General features: G+C 37.9%; 1 protein-coding gene across 1 annotated transcript; it reads left to right on the top strand.

Moving 5' to 3' along the window:
- The first annotated feature begins 5,313 nt into the window (after positions 1 to 5,313).
- Positions 5,314 to 14,042, top strand: NABP1 (nucleic acid binding protein 1). Its single transcript, XM_032638240.1, has 6 exons — positions 5,314 to 5,918; positions 6,216 to 6,354; positions 8,972 to 9,046; positions 10,861 to 10,936; positions 11,597 to 11,663; positions 12,627 to 14,042. Exons 1-6 carry the CDS (start codon positions 5,828 to 5,830, stop codon positions 12,794 to 12,796), a joined length of 618 nt encoding a protein of 205 aa, XP_032494131.1. The 5' UTR covers positions 5,314 to 5,827; the 3' UTR covers positions 12,797 to 14,042.
- Positions 14,043 to 16,646: the final 2,604 nt, after the last annotated feature.

The following is a 16,646-nucleotide window of genomic DNA, read 5'->3' as shown; positions in this document are numbered from 1 at the left end:
AGGAATACAAAAGACCTGTATGCAGAAAACTATAAGACACTGATGAAAGAAATTAAAGATGATACCAACAGATGGAGAGATATACCATGTTCTTGGATTGGAAGAATCAATATTGTGAAAATGACTATACTACCCAAAGCAATCTACAGTTTCAGTGAAATCCCTATCAAATTACCAATGGCATTTTTTACGGAACTACAACAAAAAATCCTAAAATTTGTATGGAGACACAAAAGACCCCGAATAGTTAAAGCAATCTTGAGGGAAAAAAACGGAGCTGGAGGAATCAGACTCCCTGCCTTCAGACTATACTACAAAGCTATAGTAATCAAGACAATATGGTACTGGCACAAAAACAGAAACAAAAATCAGTGGAACAAGATAGAAAGCCCAGAGATAAACCCACACACCTATGGTCAACTAATCTATGACAAAGGAGGCAAGTATATACAATGGAGAAAAGACAGTCTTTTCAGTAAGTGGTGCTGGGAAAACTGGACAGCTACATGTAAAAGAATGAAATTAGAACACGCCCTAACACCATACACAAAAATAAACTCAAAATGGATTAGAGACCTAAGTGTAAGACCAGACACTATAAAACTCTTAGAGGGAAACATTGGAAGAACACGCTTGAACATAAATCACAGCAAGATCTTTTTTGATCCACCTCCTAGAGTAATGGAAATAAAAATAAACAAATGGGATTTAATGAAACTTCAAAGCTTTTGCTCAGCAAAGGAAACCATAAACATGATGAAAAGACAACCCTCAGAATGGGAGAAAAATATTTGCAAATGAATCAATGGACAAAGGATTAATCTCCAAAATATATAAAGAGCTCATGCATCTCCATATTAAAAAAACAAACCACCCAATCCAAAAATGGGAAGAAGATCTAAATAGACATTTCTCCAAAGAAGACATACAGATGGCCAAGAAGCACATGAAACACTGCTCAACATGACTAATTACTAGAGAAATGCAAATCAAAACTACAATGAGGTATCACCTCACACCAGTTAGAATGGGCATCATCAGAAAATCTACAAACAACAAATGCTCGAGAGGGTGTGGAGAAAAGGGAATCCTCTTGCACTGTTGGTGGGAATGGAAATTGATACAACCACTATGGAGAACAGTATGGAGGTTCCTTAAAAAACTAAAAATAGAATTACCCTATGATCCAGCAATCCCACTACTGGGCATATATCCAGAGAAAACCATATTACAAAAAGACACATGCACCCCAATGTTCATTGCAGCACTGTTTACAATAGCCAGGTCATGGAAGCAACCTAAATGCCCATCGACAGATGGATGGATAAAGAAGATGTGGTACATATATACAATAGAATATTACTCAGTCATAAAAAGGAACAAAATTGGGTCATTTGTTGAGACATGGATGGATCTAGAGACTGTCATACAGAGTGAAGTAAGTCAGAAAGCGAAAAACAAATATCGTATATTAACGCATATATGTGGAACGTAGAAAAATGGTACAGATGAACCAGTTTTCAGGGCAGAAATTGAGACTCAGATGTGGAGAACAAATGTATGGACACCAAGGGTGGAAAGCGGTGGGGGGATGGGGGTGGTCGTGTGATGAATTGGGTGATTGGGATTGACATGTATACACTGATCTGTATAAAATGGATAACTAATAAGAACCTGCTGTATAAAAAAATAAATAAAATTCAAAAATTAATAAAAAAAGAAATGCACTTTTTAGGGAAAATAACCTGTTTTGGAAAAAAGGTCATTGTATGTAACAGACAGTTGGTTTTAAATTCCAGCTTCATAAGTTAGTCTATAAAATGAGAAAACCCAGTTCACATGAATTATTAAGTAATATATAAATAAGTATACAGTGCTTTTAAGGTAAAATGCCTGGTACATAGCAAATCCTCAAGGCATGTCAGCATTTACCACTCTAGGGATGATTTGTGTTTAAATATTACTAAACATTACTTATGAGGCTTTTGATTAAATGTTTTAAAGAAGATTAAGACCTTTTTATTTTTGACTTTGCCAGTTATGCTACAAAGTGGATTATCTCTGTAATGTGAGAACACTGTAGTTCTTGTTAATTTTTTTATTGTTAGTTTCATTGCACAATATATCTAGTATCAAATAGTATTTGGCCAGGTATTTTATTGATGTTGTAATAGTTTAAAATAGACGAATAGTACAAAGAAAGTGAAAATGACCACTGGGGTCCCAGAAACCAGAACCTGGTAGTGAGCACGGGTAGTGGGTGGTGGGCAAACTTATGCACAAGATTCTAATGGATGCCCTTCGGTATTTTACTGGATCTGACCAAGCAATATCTTGTTTACACGGAGTAGTGGTGTTGAGCTTCTGGGCATAAACCTCTCATCATCTCAGAATAAGTCTGTGTTTGGGCTATGAAAATGTGGAAAGCCCACAAACAGTCTTAGAAGCAAGACCACAAAGTAATCCTGCAAAGACAGTAAAGAAGCAGCAATATAGTCATTACGCTCTAACTGGCTGGGCATTGATGGATCTTTGTTTATTTCACTGAATGGTAATATTAGGAAAGATTATTTAGGTGGCAATAGTTGCTCTTCTAGACATCTCCTTTCTTTCTTTCTTTTTTAAATTAACCACCACCCTTGAGGAGTGATCAGGGATAGTTTAAACCAACTGACCTGGGTTGAAGAGTTCCTAAACTGCCCACACCATCTTGTTTCTCAAGACTGCCTTTAGTTTTGGTGAATGAGAAAGCACTTGTTGCCATTTCCTTTCTGAGAACTGCTGAGTTAGGAGGAAGGGAAGTGAGAGATGTTCGACTGAATTCTGTCCTGTGGGGGAAGTGCAGGGCTGGGCTGGGCTGTGCCTCTGAGCACAAGCTTCTACTTTTGTGGGGCTGGCTTCCCAAGTGTCTGGTTCCTCTTTCTAAATGTCTGTAAAATTGGTTTGAGCAGTCCTACCTAATCCCTTTTCTGGGAACAAATGACCCAGGGTTCAGGGAGTGGCTAACTTTCTTTGCCTAAACTCTGGGCCAGATTGGGAGTCTGTGGGAGCCCTGACGTTGGATGTGGTTCTGCCATTAACTCACATGTTTCATCATTGTTTTACTGGATATTGAAATCATGCTTATAATATTATGTTACACCATTTTCCAGCATTACATCAGTGTCTTTGGCACACTGGACCTTATTTGTCCATGAATTGAAAGCTTCTGCTTCCTTGAGAATGTATTGACTCCCCTGTTAATGTTGTGATTATCGTTGAAACTCATTTCTTGTGCTGTAATATATCTATGCTGTTTGTTTGCAGGTGTTTGGGAAGTGGTGTGGTTGAGCTAAAAATATTCAGAAAGATTCAAAGAAAAAGTCTTCTGCCACACAAATTCTCTGATAGTCTTCTCAACATATCTGTTACCATCTCAAATAGTTAATTACATGATTCTCTAAAGCCCTATAGATATATGTTGCTGCTAATACTTTATTTAGTCTGTTTTTGACTCATAATTCCACTACTGCAATTTAAGTCTAAAAATTACCTTTAGGCCGGAAGGCCCTGGGGTCAAGATTGCCTAGATTCAAAACTCAGTTTGGCCTTCTCCAGCTATGTGGGCTCAGGTGAATTTCATCATCTGTAAAATGGGTATAAAAATTAGCAATCACCAAGTAGAATTGTAGAAAAGATTAAGTAATCACAGCTTAAGCTACTATTGTCTCCTTTTCTTTAATCATAGAAAATAGGCAAGGGGAAAATATTTATTGAGTATCTACTATTTGCTAGGCACTATTATGAGCCCATGCAATCCTCTGTGAGGTAGACATCCTTTTATTTTCAGATGATTAAATTATGACTAGAAAGCTTAATCAACTGTCCTAAAGGTCACACAGCTAGTAAATCGTTCACACCTAGGTTTGCTTCTAAAGCATATGTCTTTTTCACTACACAACATAAAGAAAACTTTATTCATCTTTTCCCTCCCCAGGTTATAATGTTTCAGGGTCTCCCACTGTTGTCACACAATTATTTTGTATGTACGAAAACAACTGCATGACTTGATAGCTCATGAAATGACATGGAGGAAACTTAAATACATATTACTAAGTGAAAGAAGTCAGTATGAAAAGGCTACATACTGTTATGATTTCAACTATATGACATACTGGAAAATGAAGACAGTAAAAATATCAGTAGTTGCCAGGGGTTAGGGGAGAGGGAAGGATGAGTAGGTGGCACACATAAGATTTTCAGGGCAGTGAAACTACTCTGTATGATACTTTATTGGTGAATACATGTTATTATACATTTGTCCAAAACCATAAAATGTACAACACCAAGAACCAACCCTAAGGTAAATTATATGGACTTTGGGTGATGATGTGTTAATGTAAGTTCATCAGCTACAACAAAGGTACCACTCTGGGGGGAATATTGATAATGGGGAGAGGTTATACCTGTGTCGGGGTAGAGAGTATAAGGGAAATCTCCATACCTTCCTCTCTAACATAAAACTACTCTAAAAAATAGTCTATTAAAAAACAAACAAGCATAAAGAAAAGCAACATGGGTAAGCGATGTAATCTAGAGAAGGGTAAGGAAAAATAATACATTTGCAAAGGAATCTAACTACTTGTCTATCTGCCTAGCATTATAGAGGGAAAAGCACCAAGACTAGGTTGGACAACTTGTGTTGACGCCCTGCTTGCTCACAAAGTTCCAGGGTGACCTTCAGCAAACTACCTCACCTTTCTGGATCTCAATTTTAAATATGCTTAAAATGGGGCGGTTGAGTTGATCTCTAACTTCCTTTCCGGCCCTAAAATTCCTGCCTTACAGCTAAGGACCCATCCCTACCTTTTTTTTTCTTTCAACCCAGACCAGCCACCCTAGCCTGAACCTTGTTCTTACTCTACTGCATACTTTTTGGCGTGCCCACTGGGTCCTAAAACACAGCAACCGTTCGCAGTGACTGCGAAACTAAAGGGCAGGGGGGCGGGAGGACTGAACTCTGAGGGGGAAAAAAAAAATGCATGAAAACCCAGAAGACTGACAGCAAGTGATAGAAACCTTTAGATGGAAGACTAGGCAGGGTAGAGCCGACGCTGCGCAGCGACGGCGGAAGCTGGAGGAGGGTGGGGCGGAGCCGAGATCCGATTGGACGGCTGAGGGGGCGGGGCCCGCGCTGACATGCCGGGGAGGAAAGAGGGAGGCTGCGCTGGCATCGCTTGCCTGTTTCCGCCCCTTGGCTTCCCCGGAGCCTGGAGGGCGGGGCTCGCCATGGGACGTCACAAGAGGCGGGGCGACCCGGGGGGTCCAGCCGGCGCGCGGGCGCGTTCCGCAGTCGGTGTTTGGTACTCTGGGTGCGTGGTAGTTTGTTTTCTGCTCCGGGTTCGCTGTCACAGCCCGTCACTCCCCGGAGCCCGGGACAGACAGGGCAACGCCCGTGTGTGTGTGTGTGTGAGCGGGACTCAGGGCAGAGGCGTCCTCTCGCTGTCTTTTTTTTCTTCCTTTTATCCAAAGAAGGGGCAGTTCTCGCGCTTGCCTTCCTGTCGCCCCGTTGGGAGAGGGGTTGGTGTGCGGAGTGGTTCGTCTTTTTTTTGTTTTAAACTTGTGAGCGTTTTTGGTTTGTTTTTATTTTTTTCCTCCCCTTTTTTTTTAGGCTCAGTGCCGTCTGGACTAGTTTCATCTGGTCCCTGACTAACCGCTTTCTGCCCCTTCTCTCGCCACCCCCGCCCAAGGTCGCCCCTCTGCCCTCGCCCCTGGCCCGGGGGGTGGGAACCTTTGTCAGGCTCCCTGCCCACTCGAGTCTCCGCAGCGTAGCAGCACCTGCTTCAGTATGAACGGGGTCAACGACCCCCCTCTTTTTATAAAAGATATTAAGCCCGGACTGAAAAACTTAAATGTCGTCTTTATTGTGCTGGAGATAGGTAAGTGGGGTCCGCAGCCCGCCTCGCCGCCCTGTGTGCGTCCGGGGACAGGAGGGAAGGGCGCCGCCACCGCGAGCCGGGGGCTCCCGTCCCCCTTTCCTCCCTTTCCTCTCCCCTCCCCCATCCACGTGGCCCCGTTGGCCCGAGCTGGGGCCGTAGCCTACCTGCGGCGAGAACCCGGGGCTCGACCTCTTCCCTCCTTTCAGGTGCATTTTGATCCCGGAGGAGGAGTTAGCTTTTTGGAAGTCCTCATTATCTAATACACCCCTCCCCATTTTGATTTTTAAATCCTCACAGGACGCGTGACCAAAACCAAAGACGGCCATGAAGTGAGATCATGCAAAGTAGCAGATAAAACTGGCAGCATCACTATTTCCGTGTGGGATGAAATCGGAGGTCTTATACAGCCAGGGGATATTATTCGGTTGACCAGAGGGTAGGTGTGCATAAAAGGGTTGGGGGGATCAGAGTGCCTCCCAAGTCGGAGTCTGCGGAATCGGAATTGGCTGATGCCCGGGACCTTGGCAAGTTCTAAAATTTCATCTTTTCTGTGGGCCACCCCGAGGATTTTTAAGCCCCTTCGATGTTAACCTTAGGTGATGGACGGCATTGGGATGTAACACCTTCGCCTTTAAAAGCAGTCAGTTTCAGCCGAATCTAAACCCCACCCTCAGTTTACAGATTAAGTAGATTTTTTAAATACTGTTCTGGGATTACTGAGTCTTTTTAGTAGATTGTTAAAACTAACATAATCAATACTTCATCTTTTTCATAAACTATTTAATATAGTTGTCACTTAGCTTTTTTTCCAACCTTTTCCCCTTTTTAATGACTTTTGAGATCCTGCCCGTATTTTATTTGTATACTCATTTAGACAGTGTGGACGTAAATCGAGATTGTAGCTGGAGAATTTAGTAGGTTTTGTAGTGTGTCAGATTTGTACTCGGATGTAAAAGTTGAGAGAGGAAGTTTACAATATCTGGAAGTCACGTTCTTGAAAATAATTTCTTGTGCCTACTGCTGTAAGGTCAATGTTGTACAAAAACAAAATGATGTGCAGAAAATGTTTGGCAGAAAGATGTCTATGATACCTCTGTCCAAAAGAGTTAGTTGGCAGATTGGCTTTTAAAAATAATTTACTACAACCTTTTTTTTTTGATTAGTAATTAGACTGCCTTTAAAGATTTACCAAGTATTAGGGGATAAAATGCCAGAAAGGGGTCTTAAAAATAGATTTTGGAAGCTTTGTGGTCAGTAGAATTGTAATAATTCATTGGTCATAACTGTAGGAAAAGTGGGTGGAGATTGACCTTGGCAAAGTAAATAGAATCTCAGAAAAGTGTTGGATCACCCTGAAAGTAGGAGCTTAGAGCCCTTTGATAGTATTTTACAGGTCTTACAACATCTTCAGGAAGTGAGGCATAGTATCATCAAAGAAGGAAGTGAGAGTCAGGACATTTGTTTTCTTATACACTGACTCATTATGACACTGGCTATGTCTTTTAAACTTCCACATCTTTAACTTGCACAAAAGAGAATTTCTACCTGGGAGGATATGGTAAGAATTAGCATAATTAAAGTTTTTTGGCTGCCAAAGTATCTCATCCAGTGATTAGAAGTTATTTTATACACTGTAAACGGCATCTCTTTTCAATTATTTCGTATTTTGTAGTCACGGAAAATACATAGATGTGTCCATCAAAAAAAATGTGGAAAAACTAAGTCAGTAGCCTTATAGTATCTATAGGATTTTAAGGAGTATAGTTACCAAGGAGTACAGTTTAAAGGAAAATTCAAAACCAAAGAAACTCTACTGTTACTTCAGTGTAACCTTGAAGTTATTACACTTTTCAACTTCCTTTTCTGTAAAATGGGAATATTTATACCTTACTAAAGTAACATATCTAGCAGAGTCTGGCCCATTGTAAGGCCCTTAAATTCTGGTTGAATCTAAGAAAGTAGCTTTTGAAGAAAGGTATACATCTCAATAATGGTAATTTGAATATTGGGATGCATATCAGAAAACCCTGTAAACATTGATCTCATTCCTGAAATAAGTGAAAGTTGAATATTTTAGTTGTAGTGACTTCAAATCTTCTCTCAAAATAGGCATTAATTTTACTTAGTAAGGTGAAATATTAGTGCACTCTCTCCTAAGTCACTTTTTGTGTAACTTAAAAGTGGTGAATGGAGTCTTTTAATAAATAACCTTTACTAAATGAAGAGAAATATATAATGTGAAATGAGAAAAATTTTATTAACCTGTATTAAAAGATGAACTATCATTATACTTAAGCAATATTTGGTTATAAGTTATCTTTCTAAATCATGAAGTTACCATAGTAGTTGTACAGAGAACCACTGAAAACCAAGCCTTGGGTTTATTTTATAATATTGATTAACTTACATTTGTCTTAGATTTGTGAATAGGATTATTTTATCTAATGATGCTTCCTGCATTCAAAATTGTTCTCAGTAAATAATTGTTCAGCCAAGTTGTTGCTAAAAACTGGGAATTTGGAAAAGCAGATAAGCGAAAGATTTGTGATCATAGTTTTTTAGCCCCTTGGTTAAATTTTACTAAATTTTCAGTAGCTTAGGAATAACACATACTAGCCTATGTGTTTTATGGAGGCAAAGGAAAAAATATATCAATATCTGGTAGACCAAGTACATGCGTGTAAAAGTAAACACTAGGGTGTTGATTTTATATGCCCTGTGTTTGAAAAGTAATTCTGCTTGAACCTCTGCAGTTTGAATGTTCTCCCTTTCTTAATTGACTAAAGATGTGATCTTTGGAGTATAACAATGCTTGCTTTGCAAAAAGACTTCTATTTTCTAGGGTTATTTATCGTTTATATAATTATGTCAAAATTTGGCGATAGAGTTTTCTTTGCATTATTCCTTAGTAAGTAACAAGTTAATCAATGGTAGATACAGGGTTTGAGCCCCACCTGCACCCCAATACAAAAAAAATAGTATAAAGATTTATTTGATTTAAGTAGAAGGAAATATACATATTTCCATAGAACTGATGTTTCTTTTCTTTCTAGGTATGCGTCCATGTGGAAAGGATGTCTGACACTTTATACTGGAAGGGGTGGAGAACTTCAAAAAATGGGGAGTAAGTATCAAGATGCATTTCATGTAATTGAATAAATTACAAATAATATGTACAGAATAACTGGTAGGTATAAACTATCAACCTATTTGTTGACTTTTTGACTGTAAACTGAATGCTTGCAGCAGCTTAACTTTGCATGTATGTGCTAGTTTAACACCTATCAGTACTGTTTCCTGTGGTTGAGAATGTCAGTTTTTCCTGGCAAAGAGCATTAAGAAAGCTGCACTTGAGACAATCCCCAGTGGGACCGTTTCTGGTAGGCTTTGGGAATGTTATATCTTTCAGATGTCACAAATGCCATTTGAAGTAAGTTCTGTATGTAAAAGGACTTGCAGCAATGACAATTGAAGTCCTGTATTATCCACAGTCTAGGTACCGTACAGGCAGCCACAATGCAAGCTTCTATAAACTACTACCATGGTAATCTCCACCCTGACTTGGAGGAACCATCCTCTCTAGGGTGTAAAGGTAATTCAGCCTCCATGCTGACCTAGACATTTGGGATGTACTCATAAAGTATGGTGTAGGCAATGAGCCAAATCATAAAATCCATTCTGTTTGGTTAATGCCTGACATCAACTTAATGCCTGTCAAAATAGAGGATATCTAAAGAGAGAAGCCACAAATGGCACCAAAAATAAATAAATAAATAAAGGAAGGAAGGAAGAATGTGTTCTACACTACAGGAATAAGATACTTTGGGAAAAATAAGCAATCTTGCTAGCTTTTAAAGATCAGAAACTGGTAACACTTTGCTTTCGCTTAGGAGGAAAATTAGGATTCACTTATGTTCGTACTTAGAGTAGTAGTAGAGCAATGTGTTATGAGAGGTCTTAGCATCAATATTACAGAAAGATTGAGGATCCTGTTCTGACTTTCATGTATACAGAGGTATTTATAATAATGGAGGTCAGTTATGTGAAGAACCACTGGGGGTCACTCAATACATAGTGACTTTGTCAGGGTCAGTCCAGGAGTTACCAAAACTGATTCTGATTTATTTGTGGGTTTTGTGGGTTGAGGAGCTAAGAAAATGCTGGTGTGTAATGTTTATCAATATACACCATAGTCAGCTGATAAGAAGCATTGGGATAAACCGTGTCTTGATAGCCAGTTGTCTTTATTCATGCCTGCGATATCCACTTTTAACCTTGAATGATTATCTTTGCAGATTCACAGTGATTGGTCAAAGAGGGATGGGATGAAAGTGTGTGAGTGGATCAGTGCAAATCCATCACCATTGCTGGAAAAACTCTGGAACCCTAATAAACATGGTTCAGAGGCATCAATCAGCCTATGTGGAAAAACAGGACAAAGATGTGTTTCTGTGTCCTTGATCTTTGATAAGGACAGAAGAAGAATTAAGATACAAATAGAGGGCTTCCCTGGTGGCGCAGTGGTTGAGAGTCCGCCTGCCGATGCAGGGGACGCGGGTTCGTGCCCCGGTCTGGGAGGATCCCACATGCCGCGGAGCGGCTGGGCCCGTGAGCCATGGCCGCTGGGCCTGCGCGTCCGGAGCCTGTCCTCCGCAACGGGAGAGGCCACAACAGTGAGAGGCCCGCGTAACGCATAAAAAAAAAAAAAGATACAAAATAGAATGTTTTAAACATTGTAGGCAGTCAAATATTTGATTTTTTTTTTTAATGAAACATAAGCATTTAGAAAGTTTTTGTTGTAAATGAATAGCGTTAGTTAGCATATTGCTGTTTGGTAATTCATTTGACATCTACATTCTTTATTCCTGAAAGTTATGCATGTTATGTAAAGAAAGGTTGATTATTTCAGAAGTCATCCAAATTGTCCTTTATTGTCTTTCAGATTTTGTATGGTTTATTCAGAAGTGCCAAATTTCAGTGAACCTAACCCAGATTATCGAGGACAGCAGAACAAAGGGGTAATTAATCCAAATGTATTGTCTGTTTTTATGATTAGGCTAATTTTAACTATGTACTATAAATCTGTGGCTAGGTTGCCAAGCTCTTCATACCCTAAGTATAATGGAGACAATTTTAAAAAGAATCTTTTTAAAGATTCTTTAATGGAATTCTTTTCCATTTTATATGTTTTGTGAGTGAGTCTGTATAGGTATCTGTAGTATCATATATGAAATGTACAGTCAGCCCTCCATATCCATGGACCATTCAACCAACTGGGATTGCGCTGGTTGAATTTGCTGATGCAGAATGTTCCTATACAGAGGGCTGACTCCAGTATGCCATATTGCACAAGAAACTTCAACATCTTCAGGTTTTGGTATCTGGGGGTCCTGGAACCAATCCCCCTGAGATACTGAGGGACGACTGTATGTGCCATTTAGCAGTTTAGCACTTTTGAGGAGCAGGGAGTAATATCAGGAAGGTGTAAGATGTAACAGAAGCTTTGAAAGGTCTGGAAACATTCCTGAATATTTTAACATTGAAAGGACTTGGAGAGATCTTTTTAAATTGTTTAAAAACCCTTGAAAGTTTTAAAAAAAACAATGGCTACAACATGTTATAATAATATGGTTTTTTGAAAATCTTCATTTGATTACATTAAGGCATTTTTTTAATAGGCACACAGTGAACAGAAGAATAATTCCATGAATAGTAATATGGGTACAGGTACATTTGGACCAGTGGGTAAGATTTTTTTTTTTGGTATATTTGTGATCAGGTGTAAGAATTAAGGGAATCTATCTTATGAAAATATAACTGATTTTTCTAGAAAGCAGATTCCCTCTTAAGCTAATTTATTGAGCACATTCTATATTTAAACATTTGGGCCAGTTACTGGGTGAACGTTGGCTAGTAATAAATCTAAGTTTTGGTGATTCATTGTTATTTTCCATTGATTTTTACAAAATTTCTGTAATCTAGTGATTATTGATAATAGATGCAGAATAACTGGTTATTTTTGTGTACTGAAAGCAGTTTATCTTCAGATTGATGCTCACCTTAGTTTTTCACGTGCTCATAGCTGCCTCTTTAAAAGATTGGCCTTTACCCCTCAAATACTCTCAAAGATCAGTGGTTCTTACATCCTTGTTAAGGGTCTTTTGAAGCCTTTATTCTTAAAGACCAGAGGAAAAGTCTTTTGTGATTGGAGTTCATTAAGGTGGCTGAAGTTTTATTTGACCTGTTGTTTACATGTTTGAGCACAGCTGATGATCATTATGCTGTGGGACGCTTTGGTTTTTCCTTTAAAAAGTTAGAATTACGTCTCTTTTAAAACATTGTTAACCTTATTTGAACCAAATGCCAATACTTATATACCATTTTGCTTTTGCTTTTTCCCTTATAATGTAGGTAGTGCATTAACTATGCTTTTTTCCTGCTTTATTGATTTCTCATTCTATTACCCAAGTTGTTCTTTTTTCCTCTCCCTAGTAATGCAAGCATCAGGTTAATATATTTACAGTAATTATACATTTGGGAAAACCTAGGACTCAAGCTGAGTTTTTTCCAGTAGTTTAAAAAAATAAAATAAATAAATAAAGGAGTTTGTTTTCTATAATACTTGTAAGCATTAATAGCATGTGTTACAACTTCAAATAGATGTACTTCTATTTGAAAATGGTGATGATTTTTTATATTCTTTTTTAGGGAACGGTGTTCAAACTGGCTCAGAAGCAAGAGGATGCCAATTTTCATACGCTGGTAGAAGCAATGGCCGGGGACCTGTAAATCCACAGCTACCAGGAACAGCTAGTAGTCAAACAGTCATGACCACAATAAGTAATGGCAGGGACCCTCGGAGAGCCTTTAAAAGATGACCTATGCCAAATACACACATGTAGTTTTTAAACTACGTGCCCTACTTGAACACTTACTGCACTTTTATTTATTGTTAACTGTGAAAACTGTCCTTTATCGGTTTCCTTTTATGTTTTTGGTTTGTTAACAAGAGTCGTTTGTTTTTTATAGCAGAACTATTAAGCTGCTCGAGTCTCCTATTGAAGAATGGGAACACTGAAGAATAGGGGCATTTATTTTTAGAGCAAAAAGATCTTTGGATATCCTCTAAAATACCTGCACCCATTTCATGGGTGAGTTACTTACGACATCAGCATTTTAGCCTCTATGAGTCTATTTTCTGTATAAACTTTGTAATTTTTAAAATAAGGCTTAGTGGGAGATGTTCTTTTGGCTTAAAAACAGATACGGCCAACTAAAGCAGGCTTAGTGGGAGATGTTCTTTTGTCTTAAAAACAGATATTGCCAGCTAAAGCAATAACCACCAAAAAAGCAAAAACATGGTTAATGCTAACAGCAACTTTTGAGTGTTTGTGACTCCAGGAATGATTGACTTCTCCATTGAGTGACTGCCATTAAGATTTTCCAGGGACTGAATCATCCTAAACTCTTGTTCTGTTACCAAAAAACATATTCTTTATCAGAATTATGGAATAGAATGTGATCTGTATTATAACAAGAAATTTTTAGAAGAAAGCTACATTTACTTTATCTTAGGGTAGTCCTATTAATACTTACCAGCTTTGTGCATTACACTGAATGGAAATTTAAAACTGAGGCCTTGAATGTTTATTTTCTTAAACTACTATGTCAAATATTGAAGTTTAATTTGAGGGAGTTATGAAGTCATAATAAACATTGATCTAATTTTTACAAATTATGGTAGATAAATATTATAGTGAAGGTAATTCAAATTGAATTTATGTAGAAAAATGTAATCTTAATTTATGGCGTCCTAGGTACTTGCAGAAACTCAGCCTGGAGTGAAATTCCTAGGTTCTTACTTTATTTGAGGGTATGTGTGTGTGTTTATTGTCAGTTTCTGAACAATTCACAAAGCCTTATCAGCAAAAGTTAAGAAATGGCTCTCTCAAAGAAGCAAATACAGCTTTATGTAGAAATGTAAAGGTAGAATTTATTTATGTGTTGTAAGTGGTGTCCAGTTCCACTTTTTACTGTATGGTGGATAACTGGTAAATTTTTCCTTTGTTGGAATTAAACTCTTCTTCAACATTATCTCTTGAATAAAACTTGCGTTAATGTTAACAGACCTACCTTATTTTTGCTCTTTTAATGGTTTACAATGGGGAGCCAGTACCTTTTACTGTAATTGTAATGATGACTTCAGCCTGGTGACTACTTAGCTTTGTATTTGTCACTGTGTCTTTTTTCCCCACCTCAAATAACAATAATTTAAGTGGACTTTGTTTTCTGAAAGTGCCATAGCGTTTAAATATAAAAATTTGTGCCAGATATTTGTTTGCTCTGATCCAGTGTGTCTAACAGGTATTTCAGTATGTCACATATTAGGCACTGTGTGGATAGTGTTAAGGGGTAGACGAAATAATGAATAATCTCAAGAAGCTTATTGTTTATAGTATTTCAGTAACTGCGGATTATATGTTATAGAAATAAGTTTTTCCTTTATTCATATACTGATTATAGTTAATTTGGCTTTGTGACTAGTATTTTTTTAAGATGTTCACAAAATTACAGATGTTTGAAGTAAAAAGAAATTACAAATTAGTCCATAATTTTTTTTTTTTTAAATCTCAGTAGATGTAGGAGCACTAACACTGAGTTATTTGTGGGAGATTAGTGTTAAAGGTCATTTTAAAAGAAAGGATTTTGGAGTTCTGGAAGATTAAAATAATCAGGTATGGATTGCTGAGCTTCCAATCCTGGCCTTATTTTCTCTTCACCTGTGATGTTGGGCAAGTTATTCCACTTGAAACCTCTGTAAGCCAGGTTCCATAACTATAAAAACAAGTGAGTAATATTACCCCTTTGTATAGTTAGGATTTTCCTGTGTGAATGAGTAGAATGACTTCTGGCTCATAATAAGCAGTCACATGTTTGTTGTCTAGTCATACCTCGAGAACAGAAGAAAATGCAGGGTTAGGTGTGGAAGTATTGTTACCCTTTATTGTGTTGAGATTAAGTAGAGAAAGACCTTATCTTTCACTTTTGTAATTGACATTTGCCTCAATCATTTAACCTTGTTGTTCTGTATTTTTTATCATTTATTAACAGATTTCTTTTTTCTTAAGGAAAGCCTTCAAAACCAAAGCAAAGTGAGTTACAATCCATAATGAATATTTGCCTTCCCAGCCTGCTTGGACAGTACTCATCAAGAAGTTAAGAGGAAGAAAGTTTCCTACCTTCCTCCTTCCTGGTGCTTTCAGCTATCAACTTTTAAATAAGTTTAAACACCTACTGAAAACAAAAGCCATTTAGTATAGAAATACACACTGCTAAGGTTTGGGTCCCACTTTATTTTTACAAACCAGTTCTGAAGTGGATTGAAGTCTCATTAGGCAGGTGGCCCCTCCTGTCTAGGCAAATTGTTTGGGAGTTGCTACAGTACAGACATGGAAAGATGAAACCCCTAAGCCCAGATGATGATGTATAATAGTGAAAGCTGCAGTATGCTTTCCCATGGACACTTAGACTGGTTTTCCTACAGTATACCAACTCAATTTTGCTTTGTTCCTGTAGTTTTAGTAATTGTGTTTTAAATTTGAGGACAGTTTAGCTTTAGGCTACCCTAAATATTTGTATCACTGAGTATTTGTCACTTGTATTTTTATCATTTAACATTTTAAGGGTGTTTAATTTTCTGGGTTGAGTAATAATGCCAAGGGAGTGATACTAAAAACAAATAGATGTGAGGTTAGTAAAAAAGTAATCTTATGATATATAAAGAACATTTAAAGTATAGGAAGTTTTAAGATAAACGAAAAAGTTTTCTCAGAAGGTGCAAATTGAGAGTATTTTACATCAGTCTTAAGACACAGTAGCAGTTGTTAGTTTATGTGGATCTGACATTCCAGTTTACTTACCGACGTGACTTCCCTTTTCTTATACCTTAATAATACCATTAAGTATCATAATGTACCATAATGACTGATTGCTCCAAGCACTTTTAGGCTGCCATGACTCTTAAGAGACTTTAATGTATTCACAAAAGTTCTAGAGACAACAAACCAGAAAACCATGTGAAAAGCAGTATCAACATGGAACACTTTTCCACACCAAAGTCTGTTCTCACCTCTAGACTTGTTCTTGGGAAAACTTGCCCTATGATGGCCTTTTTTTCTTTTTAATAGTCTATTTTCCTTCTCTTAATTTGTTTTATCCCCTGTCTTATGAAGGTGAACATTTCTAGTAGAAGAGGGTCACAGTCCATCTCTGGTATGGGTTTAATGACAGGGGTAAAAGCAGATATACTTGGCCACAGTGAAAATCTGTGTATTGAGGTTCCAGCCAATTATTAAGTAAGTAGCCATAATGACTAACAGTTAAGTTATGCTTCTGAGGAAATCTAATTGTGACCTTGGAAAAACAGCACTATCATGAATGATGGTATGTTAGGACCCGAGGGAGAAAAACATTCTACTTTCCAGGTGTATTCAGGTTTTTTCCAAATTCCTCAAGGTTTGCTTTGTTAGGGATGCACAAGAATTTGTCTTCCAGATCTGTGACCACATTACTCCAGGTTTCTGAGCTAAAAGGGTATAATGATGTTTCTTAAAGCACTAATCACGGGCAAGAGAATCAAGTCCAGACTGACAAGCCCCTTATTTAGTATGTTTCCTCGTTAAGAACATTATGTCCAAAGATGTTACGAAGAGCTGTTTACCACAATGA

This window comes from Phocoena sinus, chromosome 7 (assembly GCF_008692025.1).
Source record: "Phocoena sinus isolate mPhoSin1 chromosome 7, mPhoSin1.pri, whole genome shotgun sequence".
Classification (NCBI taxonomy): domain Eukaryota; kingdom Metazoa; phylum Chordata; class Mammalia; order Artiodactyla; family Phocoenidae; genus Phocoena; species Phocoena sinus.
The sequence above is the reverse complement of the archived record's forward strand: the minus strand, read 5'-3'. Positions and strand labels throughout refer to the sequence as shown.

Excerpts from the sequence above, each read along its gene's own strand:
- NABP1 (XM_032638240.1), top strand. The coding sequence starts at position 5,828 with ATGAACGGGGTCAACGACCCCCCTCTTTTTATAAAAGATATTAAGCCC. Across the intron at positions 6,355-8,971 it reads ATTATTCGGTTGACCAGAGG|GTATGCGTCCATGTGGAAAG; the intron begins GTAGGTGTGCAT and ends TTTTCTTTCTAG. Across the intron at positions 9,047-10,860 it reads CTTCAAAAAATGGGGAGTAA|ATTTTGTATGGTTTATTCAG; the intron begins GTATCAAGATGC and ends ATTGTCTTTCAG.